We start from the raw sequence: 18,405 nt of genomic DNA, 5'->3' as shown, positions 1-18,405 counted from the left end.
TGGAATCTGAGATCACTGTCCCTCCTCCCAGTGTCCCTCTCACAGATCTGGCCTGGAAGCCAAGTGGGCTTTAAGTGACACTGTCACTGCTCCCTAAGCCAGGCTCTTCCTTGCCTCTATCAGGGGCAGACCCAGCCCTGACGTCAGGTAGATGTGGTCACCATCGGCGCTGAATGCCAGAGGCACATGGTGACTCTGCTAAGTGGCCACTTGCTAGAAGTTCGTCTCCACCGACCTTGAGCAGGTATATAGATGGCTCAGTCAGCGAAACGCTTGCTTCATAAACATGGGGGCCCAAGTCCAGGCCCCAGAACCCATGTGACAGTGCCAGGCATGCTGACACTCACTGGCAGTCCCAGCACTGGGGAAAGAGAGACAGGAAGATCTCTGGGATTTGTTTAGCCAGCTAGTCCAGCTGAATAAGTGAGCTCCAGGCCAGTGAGGAACCGTGTCTCAAATGAGGTGGATGGTATTCCTAAGATGACCTACACACACACACACACTTAATTTTTTTTAAGATATATTTTTCTTATGTATACAGCAGTATTTTTGCCTGCATGTACTCCTGTATGCCAGAAGAGGACACCGGATCTTGTAGATGGTAGTGAGCCACCATGTGGTTGCCGGGAATTGAACTCAGGACCTTTGGAAGAGCAGCCAGTGCGCTTAACCTCTGAGCTATCTCTCCAGCCCTAGAAATTAATTTTTAATAAGACGTCTAGTTACTAGAAATGGGAGGAGCTTGCATTGGTGGCTAAAGCTCTGCTCTGACCCTAGAGGAGCTTGTGCAGCAGGATCAGGCCCAGAATGAAAGCGAACGTCAGTGAAGAGCGTGGCGTGCCAGCTTGTAAGGTCTCTCGGGGGCGGGGGGTGGGGGGCACATCTGTTAGTGATGGTGGTGAGCAAGATGAGAGGGTGCCTTGAGTGAGCCTGGGCCTCATCAGCGGTGTGAGGAGACACGGGAGTCAGCGCTTCCTCACTGTAGAGTTTCATCCAGCAGTTTAGAGGAGCAAAGACGGAGCTCAGGCTGCAGTTTCAGAGGCTTTGGTCCCTGCAGAGCTTTCACCACTGCTGTGCACTAAAGCAAAGCTGACGATTGTGGTGGGAGGGCTAGGATGGAGCAGAGTCCCTTCAGAAGTGGACTTCTCCTCTCACCATGGCCTACCTTCCCACAGGCCCACCCTCAGCCAACAGTCTATTTAGATGTCACCTGCGTATGCTTAGGATGTGTGTGCATGTAGTACGCGCTGCATGGAGCATGTGTGGAGGTCAGAGGATAGCCTCGGGTGCCAGGCTGCACCTTCCACATTGTTTGAGATGGTCTCTTTAATCTTCTGCCCTGTGTGCCAGGCTAGCTAGCCCAGGAGCTTCTAGGGGCTCCCCTGTGCTCCCTCTCATCTCCCTCAAGGGACACTGGGATGAGAGACATTTATGCTGTGCATTTGGCTTTCGTGTCGGCTCCAAGAATGTGAACTCACTTTTACCCACAGAACTGTCTTGCCAGCCCTTACTCAGATTCTGATCCCTCTGGGGGTTTAATCTATCGATGAAGGCAGGCAGATGCTCAGGATGCTCAGGATGCAGGCACCTGCTCAGAGTCCTGCCTCTAAACCCCTGCCTGGAGAAGATGGAGTAGGGTAGGGTGGGGTAGGGTGAGTCTTAAGGGTACACTGACTTGCGTAGGGCCGCATAGCCTATAACTAGGGGACATGGGATTCAGACCCAAGTCTGTAGGACTCTGGAACCCACAGTCTTCCCACCACCGGGATCTTCCTACCCCACGGGCCGATCACCTCCGGGAAGCCAACGTTCCTTTTTCCTTCCATCAGGTACCTGAATTACTTCGCCACCAAAGCTAGTCCCACAGGGGTAATCCTGGACCTCTGGGAAGCTCAGCAGCAAGATGACGGGGACCTCAACAGCCTGGCCAGTGCCTTGGAGGAGATGGGCAAGAGCGAGATGCTGGTGGCCATGGCCACTGATGGGGACTGCTGAGTGCCTGTGACCACAGGCCTGCGGGGACCAGTAGGAGACAGTGCAGGGAGGCCCGGCAGCCTCTCGTGGGGTTGTCCAGCCTCGGCCATCCCTGGCTCACAGGAATGGTCCCTCACTGACTCCCCTCCCTGCTGCAACCTTCAGACCACCACCAGCCTTAGAAAAATCTCTGTGCTCTACTGCCGAGAGGCCGGGATCCTCTGCCCCACCGTCTCCCCAACTCACACTGGGGTAGGCTGAGGTCTCTGGGGCAGCTGAAGGCCAGAGGCTTCCCCAACCCACTCCCCCTTTAGCTGTGTGACTTTGGGGGCCCACAGGTTTCAGTTCTGTGTTCACATTGTCCTCGGCTAGGGACTTCTATCCCTCATGCTCTTTGATAGGTCATGTTCAGAGCAGACAAACTGCTTTCTCCTGTCCATAAGCAAAAAAGAGAAAGAAAGGAAAAAAGAAGAGAAAAGAAAGAAAGAAAGCACAGAAGCATCAGAAGTCTGAGACTCAGGCAATGAGAGTGCAAAAACCATAAGGGAAGAGGAAAAAAAACCCAGTTTCTTAGGAAACGCAAATGATTTATTATCCAGATACTTGGATAGGTCCTTTTTAAGAAAAAAAAAAAAAAAGTAAGAAAAGGGTAAAAAAAAAAAAAAAGGAAACTTTTATTCTTGAATGTGGTCAAGAGTGGGTATGCTTGCGGTTTTGGGCCTTAGGGGAGTGGGTCCATGGGCTTAAGTGCATGGGATGGTCAGTGAGAGACTGCACGTAGGAGTGCTTTGTGACGGCAAGACCTCAGTTTCCCCAGCTGTGCTGAGGTTGTGATTTAACCATGGCAGAGTTCTAAATTCACAAGCAGAGGCTGGGGCCTGGCAGTCCTCCCACCCTCCGGAGCCCCCAGGCAGATGCTCTTCTGTGGCCTCCTCGGGTTTCTGAGGAGAGTTCCCATGGAAGCCTACGCCATCTATAACCCAGGGCGACTGTTAAGGTCTACTGTACTCTGGTGATTCCTGGTCTGATGATATGGCCCAGTGGTTGAGAGGGAGGGGGTCCTCTGGAGACAGCTTTCTCCCAGGCTGGGTGGCTTTGTGTCTAGGCTGGCACTGACCAGCCTGTGCCCCTGCACCTCGGTTTACCCACTCATCCTCTTGATGGCATCAGGAGATAGGAAGGTAGCCTTTCTAAATAGAAGGCCCGTTCTAGGATGTCTCACAAGCGGAAGGGATAGATCCTTGTCCCTTTAGCCCACAGAGGGTGACCAGAACCTCATTTGTAGGCACAGATGTCCTATTGAAGGGTACGAACCCCAGAGTCAGGGCTTGCCCTAAAACTTCCCTGAACTGCCGTTGAGACCAGCCTGGGCATGTGGTATAGGCTTTGAAAGTTGGGGCCTCTGAGAAGGAGCAGGTTTCATGGTCACAGACCCAACAAACGCCTGCCCTGGTTTTCCTGCCATGGCTCCAGAGGTGGGGCCCAGCTCTTCCTGCCAAAGATGCCCAATCCTGCAGCATAGACTTACTGGTCACTGTTAGCCCATGTACAGAAGAGGGAAGACCAAGAGCCAAGTTGTAGCTGTGCTGTGTGACTTCGGGGCACATGACTGCTTTCTATGGCCACCAGTGTCCTTTGTATCCTGGGAAGCTCCATGGGACCCCTTGGGTTCCCACCCTTTGGGGCGGGGCTTCAGAGGGGAATGGAGTAAAGAGAAGTTGATTGGGGTGTGCATGCTCTCCTCTGCCCATCCTCAGATGGCCTGATGGAGGAGCACTTAGCGAGTAGGTCCCGGTTTACAATCTAACTTTTAGAAGGCGCCCAGCATCTGGGGAGTAGAGGGTCTAAATGGAGCCCGTGCTTGGGCTCCAACTGGACAGTTTTGTAGCAACAGCCTAGGTAATGTCTGCCAACTCTGGGTCGAGCCAGGGCTGTTTGGGTTGGGTTTTTTAACTCCTGCCTCCAGTGAGATGGAGCCTCTCCTTCCCACTCCTGACCAGCTTGGTGTTGCCCGGTTCTGCAGGGTATTTGTGTGTCATCTTGGGTGTATGTGTGTTTGCCAGTGTATGGGTGAGTGTGTGCATATGTGGTGTGTGTGTGTGTGTGTGTGTGTGTGTGTGTGTGTGCGCCTATATGCGTGTGCATGCCTGTGCTTTTCAGCTTGGGCACATCAGGGCACCCCTCCCAGAATGCACACACCTGTCCCCACATGTGGACATGGTCTCTGTGCCCAGGCTTGTGCCACTGGAGGTGGGCATGCCCGTTTGTTGTCCCCCGAGTCACAGGGTCAGTCAGTGTATCTCCTATGTGCCTCTCCTGCCCTCTCTCAATGGGGCCCAGGTTCCTGAGCTCTGGTCAGACGCCTCCGGAAGGATGGAGACCCTCCTCATCCCTGGATCTTTCAGGGCCCTCTGGTCCCCATCTTGAAGCTCCCAGGCATCTGAGTCAGCCCCTTCCACCCATCCTCAGAGGGAAGGTGGCTGGGAGCTTGGATACAGGGGTGTGAACATGGCTCTGTGTCCGAGGGTTCCAATACGCTGGGGATGGACCCAGCCTTACCCGTTCATTCTGTAAACAACCTGTAAATAGCCTTTAGCATTCTTCTTGTAATGAGATTAATTTTTATGAAATAAATTATATTTCCTAGTCTAATTAAAAAAAAAAAATCCAAGTCCTGATCTGATGTCATTTTGGTGTCTAAATGGCAGTTCGGAGGGACTGTCCTGTTCTGCTCCTGTTTCCACAGCAGTTCAGAGATCCAGCCCTTGGCCCAGCTCAACGGCCTCATCCCATAGAAGAGAAAATGGGTCAAGAGGGAAATGGGCTTCCTGAGAGTCGCCCAGCAGGTCAGGCCCCTGGATCATGCCTTGCTCACCAGCCAAGGCTTAAAACACAGAGCACAGGTGGGAGGAAGTATGGAGTAAGGCGCGCATTTGCCTTGCCATTCAGGAGGATGTGCCCCAACTGAGTGGCCATTTGGGTGCCACACAGGCAGGGCCAGAATGACGTGAGCACATTGAGGGGGGGATGTGGTTGGATACCAGGCATAGCTGGTTTACACTGCAAATACCCCATCTAGAGAGGAGGGTGGCAGCAGTCCCACACAGATGACAGACAGCACTGTGCTCCACAAGAGTCTCCTGGCAAGCCGGGCGTGGTGGTGCACGCCTGTAATCCCAACACTCGGGAGGCAGAGGCAGGTGGATCCCTCTGAGTTCAAGGCCAGCCTGGTCTACAAAGTGAGTCCAAGACAGCCAAGGCTAACACAGAGAGACCTTGTCTTGAAAAAAAAAAAAGTCTCCCAGCAGGTGGTTCATGCTGATGAAATCAAGTGTGAGGTTAATATGGGCCTTGCCAGCTTTGGCTCCTCAGCATTATGGAGACAGAGACGTCCATGGGCTGGACAACGCAGAGTATGAAAAAATGAAATCATCAGGTGATACACCAAGGGCAGGGTGAGAACAGGAAGAATGGCTCCTTCATGTCTTGAGAGAAAGTGGTTGTCTTTTGAGTTAGTAGCGGGTAGAGAGGCCAGTGTGGTCCTGGGCACAGAGTTGTGAAGTCCAGCAGCTGGCAGCATGAGAGAGCAGGGAGGACAGACTTAAGTTATAGATGACGGAGGTGTCTCCCAACCCACCATTAACTCTAGGTCACAGAAGCCAGCCTCAGAACTAGGTATCTAGACTGAAGCCAAAGCCGAGGCTCTTCTGGGAGCAAGAGAAGCAGCTGTAGCACTTCCAGAGGAAGCAGCAGGTCTCCACTTTAGCAAAACTGCACAAATGCTCTACGGTCTCTCCCACCAAGCCACAGCAGAACAGGGGTCGTAGGGCTTCGTATGGACTGTGGTGTAGAAGGAGAGCTGGAACACCTGGCCGTGGGTACTGCAGCTAAGCCACACACCTGCCAACGCGCCACAGGAACAGTAAGAAACTAGCCACTAGATGGCGCCCGAAAGTGATGCAGTTAGAACCAGGATGGATCTGGAGCCCCAAAGCTCCACAGTCCCTCTTGTTTAGGATGATTACCTAGGGAACCTGGACTGGTTTTGTTTTCAGGCAGCTCAGGCGCGCCCTCCTCTGGTCTGAAATGAGAATAGCAGCGAGTCTTAGAACGGGGTGGTGAATGCATATCCACAAAATGAAAAGAAGTCCAACTTAGAATTCCAGACTCTAGAAAGAGATCCTTTAAAAAAAAAAAAAAGCCGGGCGGTGGTGGCGCACACCTTTAATCCCAGCACTCCGGAGGCAGAGACAGGAGGATCGCTGTGAGTTCAAGGCCAGCCTGGTCTACAAAGTGAGTGCAGCCAGCCAAGGCTACACAGAGAAACCCTGTCTCAAAAAAAAAAAAAACAAAAAAAAAACCAAACCTGTCTCGAAAAACTAAAAAAGCAAAACAAAACAAAAACAACAAAACAAAAAAACCGACAACAAAATAAAAGTATGTATTTATTATTAATGTGTATGAGAAGGAGCACACATTTACCACAGAGGACAATTTTTTGGAGCTGGTTCTCTCCTTCTACCCCTTACTGAGTTATCTGGCCACTTCGAAGCTGTCCTTCTACAGGCTAGCAGGCTGACCTTGATAGAAACAGAAGTGAGCCAGGTGTGGTGGCATTTGGCTTTAATCCCTGCACTCGGGAGGCAGAGGCAGGAGGATAGCTGTGAGTTCCAGGCCAGCCTGGTCTACAAAGTGAGTCCAGGATAGCCAAGGCTACACAGAGAAACCCTATGTCAAACAAACAAATCCAAAACAACAACAAAGTCAGCAAAAGAGGAATAATTGCAGGTGGAGGCAAGCATGGGGAGGGGCAGTGGACAGTGCACCTGGACAGAAATAGAAGCAGCTGTGACTAGAAAAAGAGCATCAAGGGAGTTCTCAAATACTGTAGAAACTAAGCGGCTGCACAAGACGTCGCATAAGCTGTAGCACTAAAGTGTCTTGGGATCTCTGACACAGTTTCCCCATCGGCTGTGATTTCCTTCCAAAATGACCTAGACACTCCTCTGGCTCTGGAGATGACGATCAGGCAGATGTGGCCACGGGCAGCCGAAATCCCAGCACAGAAGGATCTAGAGTTCAGTGCCGTTCCACGGAGCGAATTGGAAGTCTCTCAAAAGACCCTGTTATTTAAGGTCAAAGTCCTGCCCTGTCCAGACAACTCTCCTGAGCAAAAAGGAGGACTTCTTTTCTCAGCAGGGGGGCGCTCTCTCCCTCTCTCTCTCTCTCTCTCTCTCTCTCTCTGCCTCAATTCATCTGGAAAGTGTCTTTAAGGATGACCCCCACACCCCTGAAGGAAGTCTTGTAGCCCTTGGCTAAAATGCACTTTCGGCTGTTCCTGTCTTGAGATAAGGACCTGCCTGACAGGAATCTGGAATTCCTGGTATGTAAATAAAGCATTCCCAGCACCTGAAGCCCCAGCCAATAGTATACACCTACCCAGGGAACCCCCTCACCCACCCCCAAGAGCTAAATAACCCTTGCTCACCCCCCACCACTTCAGCCTCACTGAAGCTGGTCTGGAAGGTTACTCCCAGTCATCTGAACCCTGCTCTCCCTCTCCCCCTCCCCCCCCCACTCCCCCGGCCTCCCCCTTACCCTTGTGGACTAGTGGACGGGAGGGTCACAGAGGTCGGCTTTGAGGTAATCCTACTTGGATAATTTCTGGGTCACAAAAGGATGATCAACCTCAGAGACCATCACCACAATGCTACAAAGCCTAAGAAGTCACAGCCAGAAGCTGCCGGACTGTGGTCAGGGACTCCAGTTCAGGTCCCAGCGGCTGTCAGCACCACCGGACACAAAAACAGGAAGGCAGTGGGAGCCTCAGCCTTTGAACCTCCCTAGTGATGCTGCAGAAACCACAGGGCAGAGACGATTGTTCCTCCTACACACTGCCCTCCCCACCCCCACCCCCGTGGTATAATAACCACTTTACACTGAAGCCTGTAAAGGGCATTTATTTTAAGCTATAGTGAGCAGAAGAGAAGACCTTCCTGCCAGGATTTCCCCACCATGATGGACTGTGGGCCATCAAACTGTGAGCCAGGAAAAGCCTCCCATTAAGTTCCTTCTGCCCAGTATCTTTTTTATCTTTTTTATTTTTTTAACCTTTATTTTATGTGCATTGGTATCTTGCATTACATATATGTTTTATGTGAGAATGTCAGATCTTGGAGTTACAGACAGTGGTGAACTGCCGTGTGGGTGCTGGGATTTGAACTCCGGTTCTCTGAAAAAGCAGTCAGAGCAGTCAGTGCCCTTAACCACTGAGCCATCACTCCAGCCCCTGCCCAGGATCTTATCACAGCAATAAGAAAGGTAACTAACACGGGCTTCTTGGCTAGGATGTGGGTGGTGATGTGGTTGTTATCATGCGCACTTATTCGCAAGCACCACGTGAGCTTTGCCTACAGATCTCTATGTGAGTTAGAATTCCATAGGAAGCTGGAACATAAGAGATCAGAAAGCAAAGAAAGAGAGTAGCGATGCCTTTAATCCCAGCACTCGGGAGGCAGAGGTGGGTGGATCGCTGTGAGTTCGAGGCCAGCCTGGTCTACAAAGTGAGTCCAGGACAGCCAAGGCTAAAACAGAGAGACCCTGTCTCGAAAAAACCAAAAAGAAAAAAGAAAAAAAGAAAAAGAAAGAAAGAGAGCAGCATAGAGGTAGAGGGTGGGATGGGATGGAGAGTGTGAGAAAGAGAAGGGTCTGTGGGTCCAGGAGGCTCTTGAGCAGGAAAGGGGAGTGTGTTCTGGAGCAGGATAGGGAAGTAGCAGTGTGGGGGGGAGCAGCAGAGAGGGGACAAAACTAAGAAGGCATTGGTAGAGGGGCTTCCTCAGTGTAAATGCAGAAATGGGGTAGTGGGGACAGGAGGGCAGACCATGCCGGTGGGGTGTGCCCCTGGAGTGCGAAGCGGGTGAGGGAGAAGCTGCAGGGTGTGGGAAGTGCTGGGAAGCCCTGGCTCGGGTTGGTGGGTATGGATTCCAGGGGACACACCGAACTGCTAGTGGCTCTCCAGGGACACTCATAACCTGGGTTGAAGTGAGCCGCCCAGGTCGACAGGAAAACAGAGACATGCGTGTTCAGGGCGTTATTAAGACCCTGGGCTCTACACAGACTCAGGACGAAAGTAAAGGACTGTCCTACATGTGGACTGAGGTCTCAAGGGCAGGAGTCCCCTAAAGGCCAGAACTTCCTGAGGGAGCCGATGAACCAGCGCACATCAATGAATGGTGACAGGAGTCAACTTTGGGGAGGGACTTGGATTAGAACTAGTTATTGCAGGAATATTAGAAGTACACTGGGGGGGTGGGGTGGGGGTGGAGGTGGGGCTGGAACCCCGAAGAAAGAATGGTGAGCCTAAAACAGGAGTGTTGCAGTCGATGAATATGACCACAAGGTGGCAGCATATACCAGTAAACCCCGATGGATGCTCTTGAGCCAGCCAGGCTGACTTCAAAGAAGGTACTCCCTCACCTGGATGGACTACGTTTCATGTGTGTATGTGAGTGTGCATATGTGTCTATGTGTGGGCATGGCTGCATATATGTGTGTGTGTGTGTGTGTTTGTAAGTGTGCACGTATGTATGTGAGTATGTGTGTGTGCATGTCTGTGTATATGTGTGTGTATGTGTGTGTCCATGGTGTATATATATATATAGATGTATGTGTGTTTGTAAGTATGCATGTGTCTGTCTGTGTTGCATGTTATTGAAAAGCCTGTTGTTTTTCTTCTGTCTTTGGTGTTAGGGATCCTTTGCCAAATAGGAACCGTGAAGGATAGAGAAAATTCTTTTTTTTTTTTTCTTCCCTCCACACTTAGTAAAAGGGGCTTGGCTAAATCAGGCACCAGTAAGTCCCCTGGGACTGTCTCATACCAGCCTTGCTTGAGCCTACCCTTTCTCTGGTCTAGGCCAGGAAGGCAGCCACCTCCTGCTCTGCCCCTCCTGTCCCTGCCTCCTTTCCTCGGAGGGAGAGCACAGGTATGTGTCCCACCCCACCCTCCCACCCCCACCGCGGCCGGGGTCCCAGATCCTCCCATCTCCAGCCCACGCCCCCTTCAGGGCAGTGGGGGAAGAGTCTTGCTGCAGGTTACCCAGCTTTAAGGGCATGGGTAGAAAGAGCTCCCAGACTTCTGTCACACTTTTTTTTTTTTTTTGAGACAGGGTTTCTCTGTGTAGCCTTGACTGTCTTGGACTCACTTTGTAGATCAGGCTGGACTCAAACTCACAGCGATCTGCCTGCCTCTGCCTGGGACTAAAGGCGTGCGCCACCACTGCCCGGCTACTTCTTGGGTGTTTCCTTCGGTTCTCCGCTTTTTTTTTTTTCTCAAAAAACAAACCCAAAACAAACAAGCAAAACAAAGCAAAGCAGGCCTGCTGCTTAGCCCCGATTTTGCCGTGCTCTTCAGAGCGCCGGAGCCCTTTCCTGAACTATGATCTCAAGGCCTCACAAACGTTTCTTTTCTGCAGAGTTAGCATCTGGATTGCCTCTCCACACACACACACTTGCTCTGAGCGGGCGAGCTGGCCTTGCTCACTGCCACCAAATAACTTCAAGCTCTGAGTCTCTACCCCCTAAGTTGGGAGGCCAAGTTCATCCTGGGGGGTTGGGGGTGCATCCTGCTCTGGAAGTAGAGGGTCAGATAGTGGTGTGGCACCCCAGGGGACGAGGCGGGGTAGGGGAAGGGATTCTCCCAGGGCTCAGGCGGCGGCTACTGACAGGGAGGCAGGGCAGGACCTGGCTCGGAGCCTCACATTCCGCACTTTACAAGTGGACGCCTGCAGTTCTGCCATGGGCCAGGAGGGGGCGCGCGTGTGGGGAGGGGGTCTGGTGGGAGGAGTCAGCAAACACGGAAGTGCTGGGCGGGGCTGGGAGGGCAAGGGCGGAGCCCGGCCTGGCTGAGCCCAGGTCGAGTGGCTCGAGTCCCGGACTTGGTGGAGGTAGCAGCTGCAGCGACAGTAAGTGCGGGCGCGGCGGCCCCCATGCTTGGCTGGGTCTCCCCTTCCCGAGGCTGAACCTGGTCTCCCCGCCCCACTCTCTGGGCCTGCGTGTGGGGACAGGTCAGCCCGAAGGATCCTGAAGGCTTTCCGGGTCCAGATCGGGCTCCACAGCTGTTTCTGTGGAGAGGACATGTCCCAGTTGGGTTCTCGCTTTGTCCCCAGCCTGGGTCCTCAGGAGCCATCGAGGCACACACGAACTGGCTAGGCATCTTCTCAGTCCCCAGACTCCTACCCTTTCCAGCTCTGACTGGCCATTACCCCAGGACTCTAGGCAGGGGCAGGGGCAGCCTGGCTTGGGGAAGCTTTCGTGGCCTCCCCTCCTTTCTTTGTCTTTCTCTAGTCATCCAAAGCCGCAGCCACCTTTTATAAAGAGTAATAAGGCTTTGCTCAGTCTGTTGCACCGCCCGTGACCCAGTTAGAGAGGATCCCTGGCAACTTCAGGTGCTTGGTCAAGGCTGGGTGGTCTTTGATGAACAGACGCCCCCGCCGCAGCTGAGAAGGGGCTCCCGCCCTGTGTGGGTCTGGGTGACTCACGCTGGGCCCTGCAGCTACTCTCCTAGGCTGAACTTGTAGGAACGGCTCCTTGCCAGTTCTCTGCTGGCCTCTGTGGTTACATTTTTTTTAAAAAATTAAGTTTATATGTCTGTCTTTGTGCAGGTATGTACTGCCCCCCCCCTCCGGCCCCCAGATGCCCACAAATGCTACAAAAGAGCATTGAGTGCTATAGAGCTGGAGTTACAAGTAGTTGAGCTACCTGCCCTTAGAACTGGGAACCGAACTCAGGTCCTTTGAAATAACAGCAAGTGTTCTTAACCGACATTGCTGTAGTTCCTGTTTACTTTTCTTTCTTTCTTTTCTTTTCTTTTCTTTTCTTTTTTTTTTTTCACTGAGACTGGGTCTCTTTGTGTAACCTTGGCTGTCGTGGACTCACTTTGTAGACCAGGCTGATCTCAAACTTCACAGCCATCCACCTGCCTCTGCCTCCTGAGTGCTAGGATTAAAGGTATGTTTGGCTCCATGCCTGCCCTGTCCGGTCAGATGGCCATCTTTGGTCTCCATGTGAATTAAGTTTAGAGAGAGGCCCTGCTCAGCCAGCCAGAACACTAGAACTTCTGCCTGCCTGCTCCATGGCACAGCTGCAGTAGTCTGGGGGGTGATGTCTGACCCTGCAAACTCCATTCAGCAGTGTTGGTGAGGGTCAGTCCCCTTGGGCCATCTCTGCTTATGGTTTCTTGCTTCAGGAGGGAGGTCTGAAGGGACTTGGAACCAGCAGACAGAGTCACATTCCCAGACTGTCCCTGGGGGATAGCACGGAGAATTCCCACGAGGCACCCAGACAGCTTGCCTATATTATTATGTGTGTGTGTGTGTGTGTGTGTGTGTGTGTGTGTGTGTGTGTGTGTATGTGTGTCTGGATAGACAGCCGTGGGTGCTGGGAACCAAACTCACTTTCTTTCTTTCTTTCTTTCTTTCTTTCTTTCTTTCTTTCTTTCTTTCTTTCTTTCTTTTGAGACAGGGTTTCTCTGTATAGCCTTGGCTGTCCTGGGCTAGCTTTGTAGACCAGGCTGGCTTCGAACTCACAGCGATCCGCCTGCCTCTGCCTCCTGAGTGTTGGGATTAAAGGTGTGCGCCACCACACCCGGCGGGAACCAAACTCTTATATTTTTGGTTGTGAGCCTAGCCTTTAATGACTGAGTCGTCTCTCCATCCCTCTTGACTATATTATCTCATGCCACTGTGACCTGGACAAGTGGCTTTATCTTTGTTGTTGTTTATTTGCTTGTTTGTTTCAAGACAGAGTCTCTCTGTGTATAGCCCTGGCTGTCCTGGAACTCACTGTGTAGACCAGGCTGGCCTTGAACTCATAGAGATCGCCCTGCCTCTGCCTCCCTGGATTAAAGATGTGTGCTGCCACCACCACTACCACCCAGCTTGATTTATTTTGTGGCTTGATCTTTCTGAGCCTCAGAAAGATCTGTGTTTTCTCATCTGTGTTCAGTACTTAACACCCACCGGTCACGGCTCACGCCCTGAGTGTGACCACTGTGGTGGTATTCTGAAGTACTGCAGTTATTAGTCTAGGTTAGTCCTTGGGCAGTCTGTGGAGCAGAGGTCACTCTATGACCTTGAATCCTGATCTTCCTGCCTCCGCTACCAGAGTGCTACTGGGTTACAGGGACACACTCGCCTAACTGGCCCAACTTGATTGATCATCTAAAGCATATTGTTCACATTCAAAAGGCACAAAAGATAAGAATTAGCAGTGAAGCTTCTTTGCAGGGGCCCAGGCTCCCTCCAAAGACACCCACTGCCGGAAGGCCCCTGTGTGTCTTCTAACGTGTGGCAAGCACATGTACGTACCTTATGCAAATCGTGTGTTCTACGCTTTTTTGCGTAGAGGTGGGGGCTTCTTCTTTGCCCATCAACGGTTCTGATTCCCATGTGAACGCATTAGCCCAGGCTTGTCCTGCACCAGTAGCTTTCTTTAATCCACACCCACTGCCTGCCCCATACTTACGCTGAGGTCACTACAGTTCTGCTAACCTGTTCTTCTAGTTTGATCTTTTTTTCTTCCTGATTCTGAAACTTGAAACTCTCCAACCAGACTTCAGGGCCAGGTTAGACCCAGAAGATATCTCCCAGCACAGGTCAGTCTGCAGCCTCAATGCCTGCTCACCTGCCCTGTCTGTGTTTCTCCCTATTCCCACAGTGGCCCTCGCCTCTGAGGACAAGGTGTACCACAGCTCAGATGCTGCCTACAGAGCCTCAAGCAGCCCTCGAGAGGCTGACCGGGAAGCCTTGCTGGGGAAAGTACTAGACTACCCAGCCCCTGGCCTGCAGAGGCCAGAAGATCGCTTCAATGGCGTCTACATCATCTTCTTCAGCCTGGGGATTGGGGGCCTGTTGCCCTGGAATTTTTTTGTCACTGCCAAGGAATACTGGGCATTCAAACTCCGCAACTGTTCCAACCTGGCCTCGGGAAAGGACTCGGAGGACACAGACATCCTGGTAAGAGCTGTTTCCCTCACAAGGGGAGCAGGCACTCTGGAGCCAGGCCATACTTAGGGGTGCTCGAGGGAACGGGATACATGCTGAGAATGTGGGTATTGATACAGACGCCCTGCATCTGTGTGGTACCCAGGCCTCATCTCATACCTCCTCAGGCTGAGGGATCAGAGATGGGCAGACCCAATCCATACTTCAGATTGCCTGCTGTTATCTGTGGGAGGAGGATGGGCATGGTGGTTCTGTACACTGTGTGATGGTGCATGCAAGAACCCAGAATCCTTGCCCCCAGTTATGTGAAGGTGTGACTCTTACAACATTAAGGCAGCTATAAATTACAGAAAACTCCAAACAGCAGTAGCTGAATCAAGGGAAGGTCATTTTCCCGTCCTATTCAACTTCGGGCAGGTGGATTGCTTCAGCACGTGTAGGTTCTCATGTCCAGGGTCACCTCATAGTCCAAGATGTCTGTTGAAGCCCCAGCCACTATGGCTTCTGTAGGAAGACAGAAAGGAGGGAATGATGGGCTGGAGAGATGGCTCAGAGGTTAAGAGCACTGGCTGCTCTTCCAGAGGTCCTGAGTTCAATTCCCAGCAACCACATGGTGGTTTACAACCATCGATAATGAGATCTGATGCCCTCCTCTGTAGTAGTGCAGGTGTACATGCAGGCACAACATTGTATACATAATAAATAAATAAATCTAAAGAAAAAATATAGGAGGGAATGCCTGTTGCTTGTAAGAACACTTCCTAGACGTTGTACCTTCTTTTTATATTGTATTGGTCCCAAATCAGTCGCATGACTCTATCAGCTACAGAGAGAGCTGGGAAATGTAGTCTTTTTGTGTATCCTAGAGCTTAGAACCAAGGCTTTACACATGTTAACATGCATCATGCACACATGCACACACACACACACATACATCACATACACATACACACACATATATATACCACACACACACACTATGCACATATATACCACACACATACATACTGCAAACACATTACATATATCACACACATCCGCACACACACACACACACACACATGCACCACACTACCCACATACACACCATACACACACCACACACATATGCACACCATACACATACCACACACACACACACTATACACACACACACACACACACACATCTGTCAAAGATAGTCATTTAAGCAGTGTTTTGTAACATCCATAATTAACTGGAGGCCCTACAGCTAGGGGGGGCAGAGTGTACCAGTCTATTCACTCTGGCTGGGAGCAAAGTACCACAGATCAGGTGAGGGATGATTATCATCCTGAAGAAAGAGAGATTGTTTTGGCTCTTGGTGATAGCCCTAGGTTGAGAGGCTATGTCTGAGGATGGCTTTCTTGTTTGTGCCATTTATCTTTCTTTCGGAGTCCCTCTGGGTCCTTGATTGGCTTAGTTTTTTTTGTTTTTGTTTTTGTTTTTGTTTTTTAAGATTTATTTGTTTATTTATAACTTATACAATATCCTGCCTGCATGTAAGCCAGCGGGCCAGATCTCATTGCAGATGGTTGTGAGCTACCATGTGGTTGCTGGGAATTGAACTCAGGACCTTTGGATGAACAACCAGTGCTCTTAACCGCTGAGCCATCTCTCCAGCCTGATTGGCTTAGTTTTGTGTGCTGAAAGTCACATAGTGAATGGGTCTGTCTGTGAGCATCACCCCCAGGGCTCCACCCAGCCCATGCCTGAATCACTGGCAGCCGCTTCCAGGACTACCATGACACCTAGCCCAGGGATTCTGACTGATCTAGCTAAAATCCAGGGCACGCTGGCCGTCTCTAAGATGTCACATGACTACTGCATACCCCCGCACCCCACCCACATGGTTTTGATACGTGGGACGGGGCTCCAGGAACTGAAACAAAGGCTGTCATTGCACATGTTCACTTGAAGAGCCTCTAGGGACCAACCACAGTGGCTTAGAGTCCTACTGGGCCCATGTGGGACTGTGGGACCAGGAGCAGCCTGAGAGCTTGTGGGTGACAGGCCCTATTCCACCCACATCCTGGAGTCAGGGCCTACATCTTCACATGGGTAGCTGATGGGCTTAGTGAACTTTAGGAAGCTCCCTCTGGACGTGGCCCCTGTTGGCTCTGGATCCTGTACCCTCTCTGTGTTCTCATGTGTATACTGGTTATCCTACCCTCCTAGAGTGGCTGTGGCAATGAGGCCCATTCTTACACACTCAGGCCACACTTACACACTGGCACCACCATCCCGGGTGTTGTGTAAACAGCATTGCTGACATCATTTGAGGCTGGCCCCACTCTTTTTATGGACTAGTGACGCAAACCGCCCTGCTTTCTGCAGGCCTCAGTGACCAATACAGCCCAGTGGCCTTTCTCCAGAATCGTTCTACCTGTCTGTCCATCTGTCTGTCTCCCCAGGCCAGGGCTAGGCCGCGTGTGCCCCTGCCCCACCCTCCTCCGTCCATCCTCAGGCCTGTTTGCCAGCTGCAGGCACTTAGTGTTCCAGGCCCTGCTATGATGCTTTATCGCTGCTCTCAAGCACTGGCAGGTGCAGGCGTAGTACCTGCCTGCTCCCCGCAGCTCCTGGCTCTTGGCATCAGAGATGAGAGACCTGTCACCCCTCGATTCATGGGCCAGGCTTGGGAAGCAAGCGTGCTGGGGGCCTTTCAGCATTTGGCGGGGGTTGTTTTTCTTTGCCTCTTCATCTGTGCCACCCGTTGCCACCCATCTCCCTCCTGCTCTCTCCCCATCTTGCTGATAGCTCCACTCTGTCCTGTGTCCTGAGGGCCACTGAGAGAGGATGGCAGACAGCTTGGTTCTTCTCCAGCCTTCCTCCAGTGTGTTGCTGGGATGGAGGCATTTGGCCCAATAGGAATGTTGACAGCCCTCCCCATTGTGTCACCTTCAGGCCTATCTCCCATCCCAGGCTCATTTCCTTCTGCCTACAGCAGGTCTGGAGACAGTTTAGAAATTGTTACTGCCTTCCCTGCCCTCTTCTCTTTGTTCTCTGGAAGAAGAACCCCAGATAGAGCCAATGGGCTGGAGGAATCAGGTTTGGGGGAGTCCGGGGGCAGCCACCCTGGACCAAACCCATCAAAACACAAATAGACAAATTGACGTGAAAGGAGAGCTCAGGGTTGGTGGTGGTGGTGGTGATGCTATGAGGGGTTTCAGCTTCCTAGGCCCAACAGGCAAGCCCAGGTGACACAGACTTTCTCTTACAGCCATGAAAGATCTGAGTGACCTCTTTTGAGACAGAAAGCCAGAGGCTCTGACAGGTTAAGCAACCTGCCCAAGGCCACGCAGCAAGGCAGGGCTTGAGAGAATTGCAATAGGAGATTTGGGTGGGCGAATGATCACAGAACTGGACATGCCCTGAGAGTGCTGGGTAGAAGGCTGCTGTGGGCGTGTGACCAGGTTGCCTTCGCTTCTGACCTGTGAGGCTCGGGGGACCTGAGCTCTGCCCTTGGGCTCCGCTCCTGATCCCTGGCCATCAGGGTCCTTTATAAGCATCCTCTGTGTCTGAGGCGCGCTCTCTCTCTCTCTCTCTCTCTCTCTCTCTCTCTCTCTCTCTCTCGTTCTCTCTCTCTCTCTCTCTCTCTCTGTGTGTGTGTGTGTATGTGTGTATTGGGGGTGGTCCTTCCTGCTGGGAGGACCCCTCAGCTGCTCTCAGGCCCTGCTGTAGCCTAGATGTGCTCTCCTAGGTCAAGAAGAACAAAATCAGTACACCCCCCGTCCACCTCTACCCCAGATGGGAGAACAACAATTCAAGTCTGTGGGTGTTCCCTGGAAACCCCCAGGATCCCTCTGGGTAACAGGTTCACATCTGCATCCTCAGAGCCCCAGTGCTTCTCCATCAGGGTCTCATTATGAAACTGAGGTTGTTGAGCCAAGCTCTGGTGACCATGGCCGAGCCTCCCTATCCAGCAAGGGACGTAGGATCCAAATGGCTGGGAGGACTGCTGTGTCAGCTCTCAGGGTGCACACTGGTAAGCATCTGGTTGGTGCTTGGCACGTGGTAATATGTCACAAGGGTGTGTGTCATCGGTTATCACATGGCTTAGAAGGAAAGTTTATCCTGAACTGAGGGAGGGCCTGTGCTGTAGGGAAGCAGAACTGGGGTCACTGTGGCCCACCTTTCAGATGGGTTGTTCATAGATGTTAAATGGGAAGGCCAAGTTTACTTGGCTCAGCAGGTGTGGGAACCTGGGGAGTCCCATGCCAATATCTACAGCCGCCTGGTCCTGCCTCAATCACCTAGACCCGGGATAGCACTGCATGGGAGCTGCCCGTATAATTATGGGCATGCCCCCCACTCCAGACACAAAGGGTTAAAAGGAACCAGGATAAACTGGCGGCTGAAAGAGGAACTGGAGGATGGGTTATCAGAGGGCTTGTTGGAGATCTGCTGACTCTTA

The 18,405-nt window shown here is 51.9% G+C and overlaps 2 protein-coding genes across 3 annotated transcripts in view; both read left to right on the top strand.

Moving 5' to 3' along the window:
• The window catches only part of UNC5B (unc-5 netrin receptor B), a 68,474-nt gene extending 63,834 nt beyond the window's left edge, over positions 1-4,640 (top strand). For both annotated transcript variants that reach the window (XM_084751806.1, XM_084751805.1), the window contains one exon: positions 1,830-4,640. In XM_084751806.1, the coding sequence (XP_084607932.1) occupies positions 1,830-1,995 (166 nt within the window). In that variant the 3' untranslated portion in view covers positions 1,996-4,640. The remainder of the gene's footprint in view (positions 1-1,829) is intronic.
• A 6,205-nt stretch (positions 4,641-10,845) lies between these two features.
• Positions 10,846-18,405, top strand: part of SLC29A3 (solute carrier family 29 member 3) — a 35,537-nt gene continuing 27,977 nt past the window's right edge. The window contains exons 1-2 of the mRNA XM_084751809.1: positions 10,846-10,934; positions 13,687-13,985. Of these exons, the coding sequence (XP_084607935.1) occupies position 10,934; positions 13,687-13,985 (300 nt within the window). The 5' untranslated portion in view covers positions 10,846-10,933. The remainder of the gene's footprint in view (positions 10,935-13,686; positions 13,986-18,405) is intronic.

The sequence above is a fragment of the Acomys minous genome, assembly GCF_964271855.1.
Source record: "Acomys minous genome assembly, chromosome: 13".
In the NCBI taxonomy this organism is placed as follows: domain Eukaryota; kingdom Metazoa; phylum Chordata; class Mammalia; order Rodentia; family Muridae; genus Acomys; species Acomys minous.
This window is presented reverse-complemented; position numbering and strand designations above follow the sequence as displayed.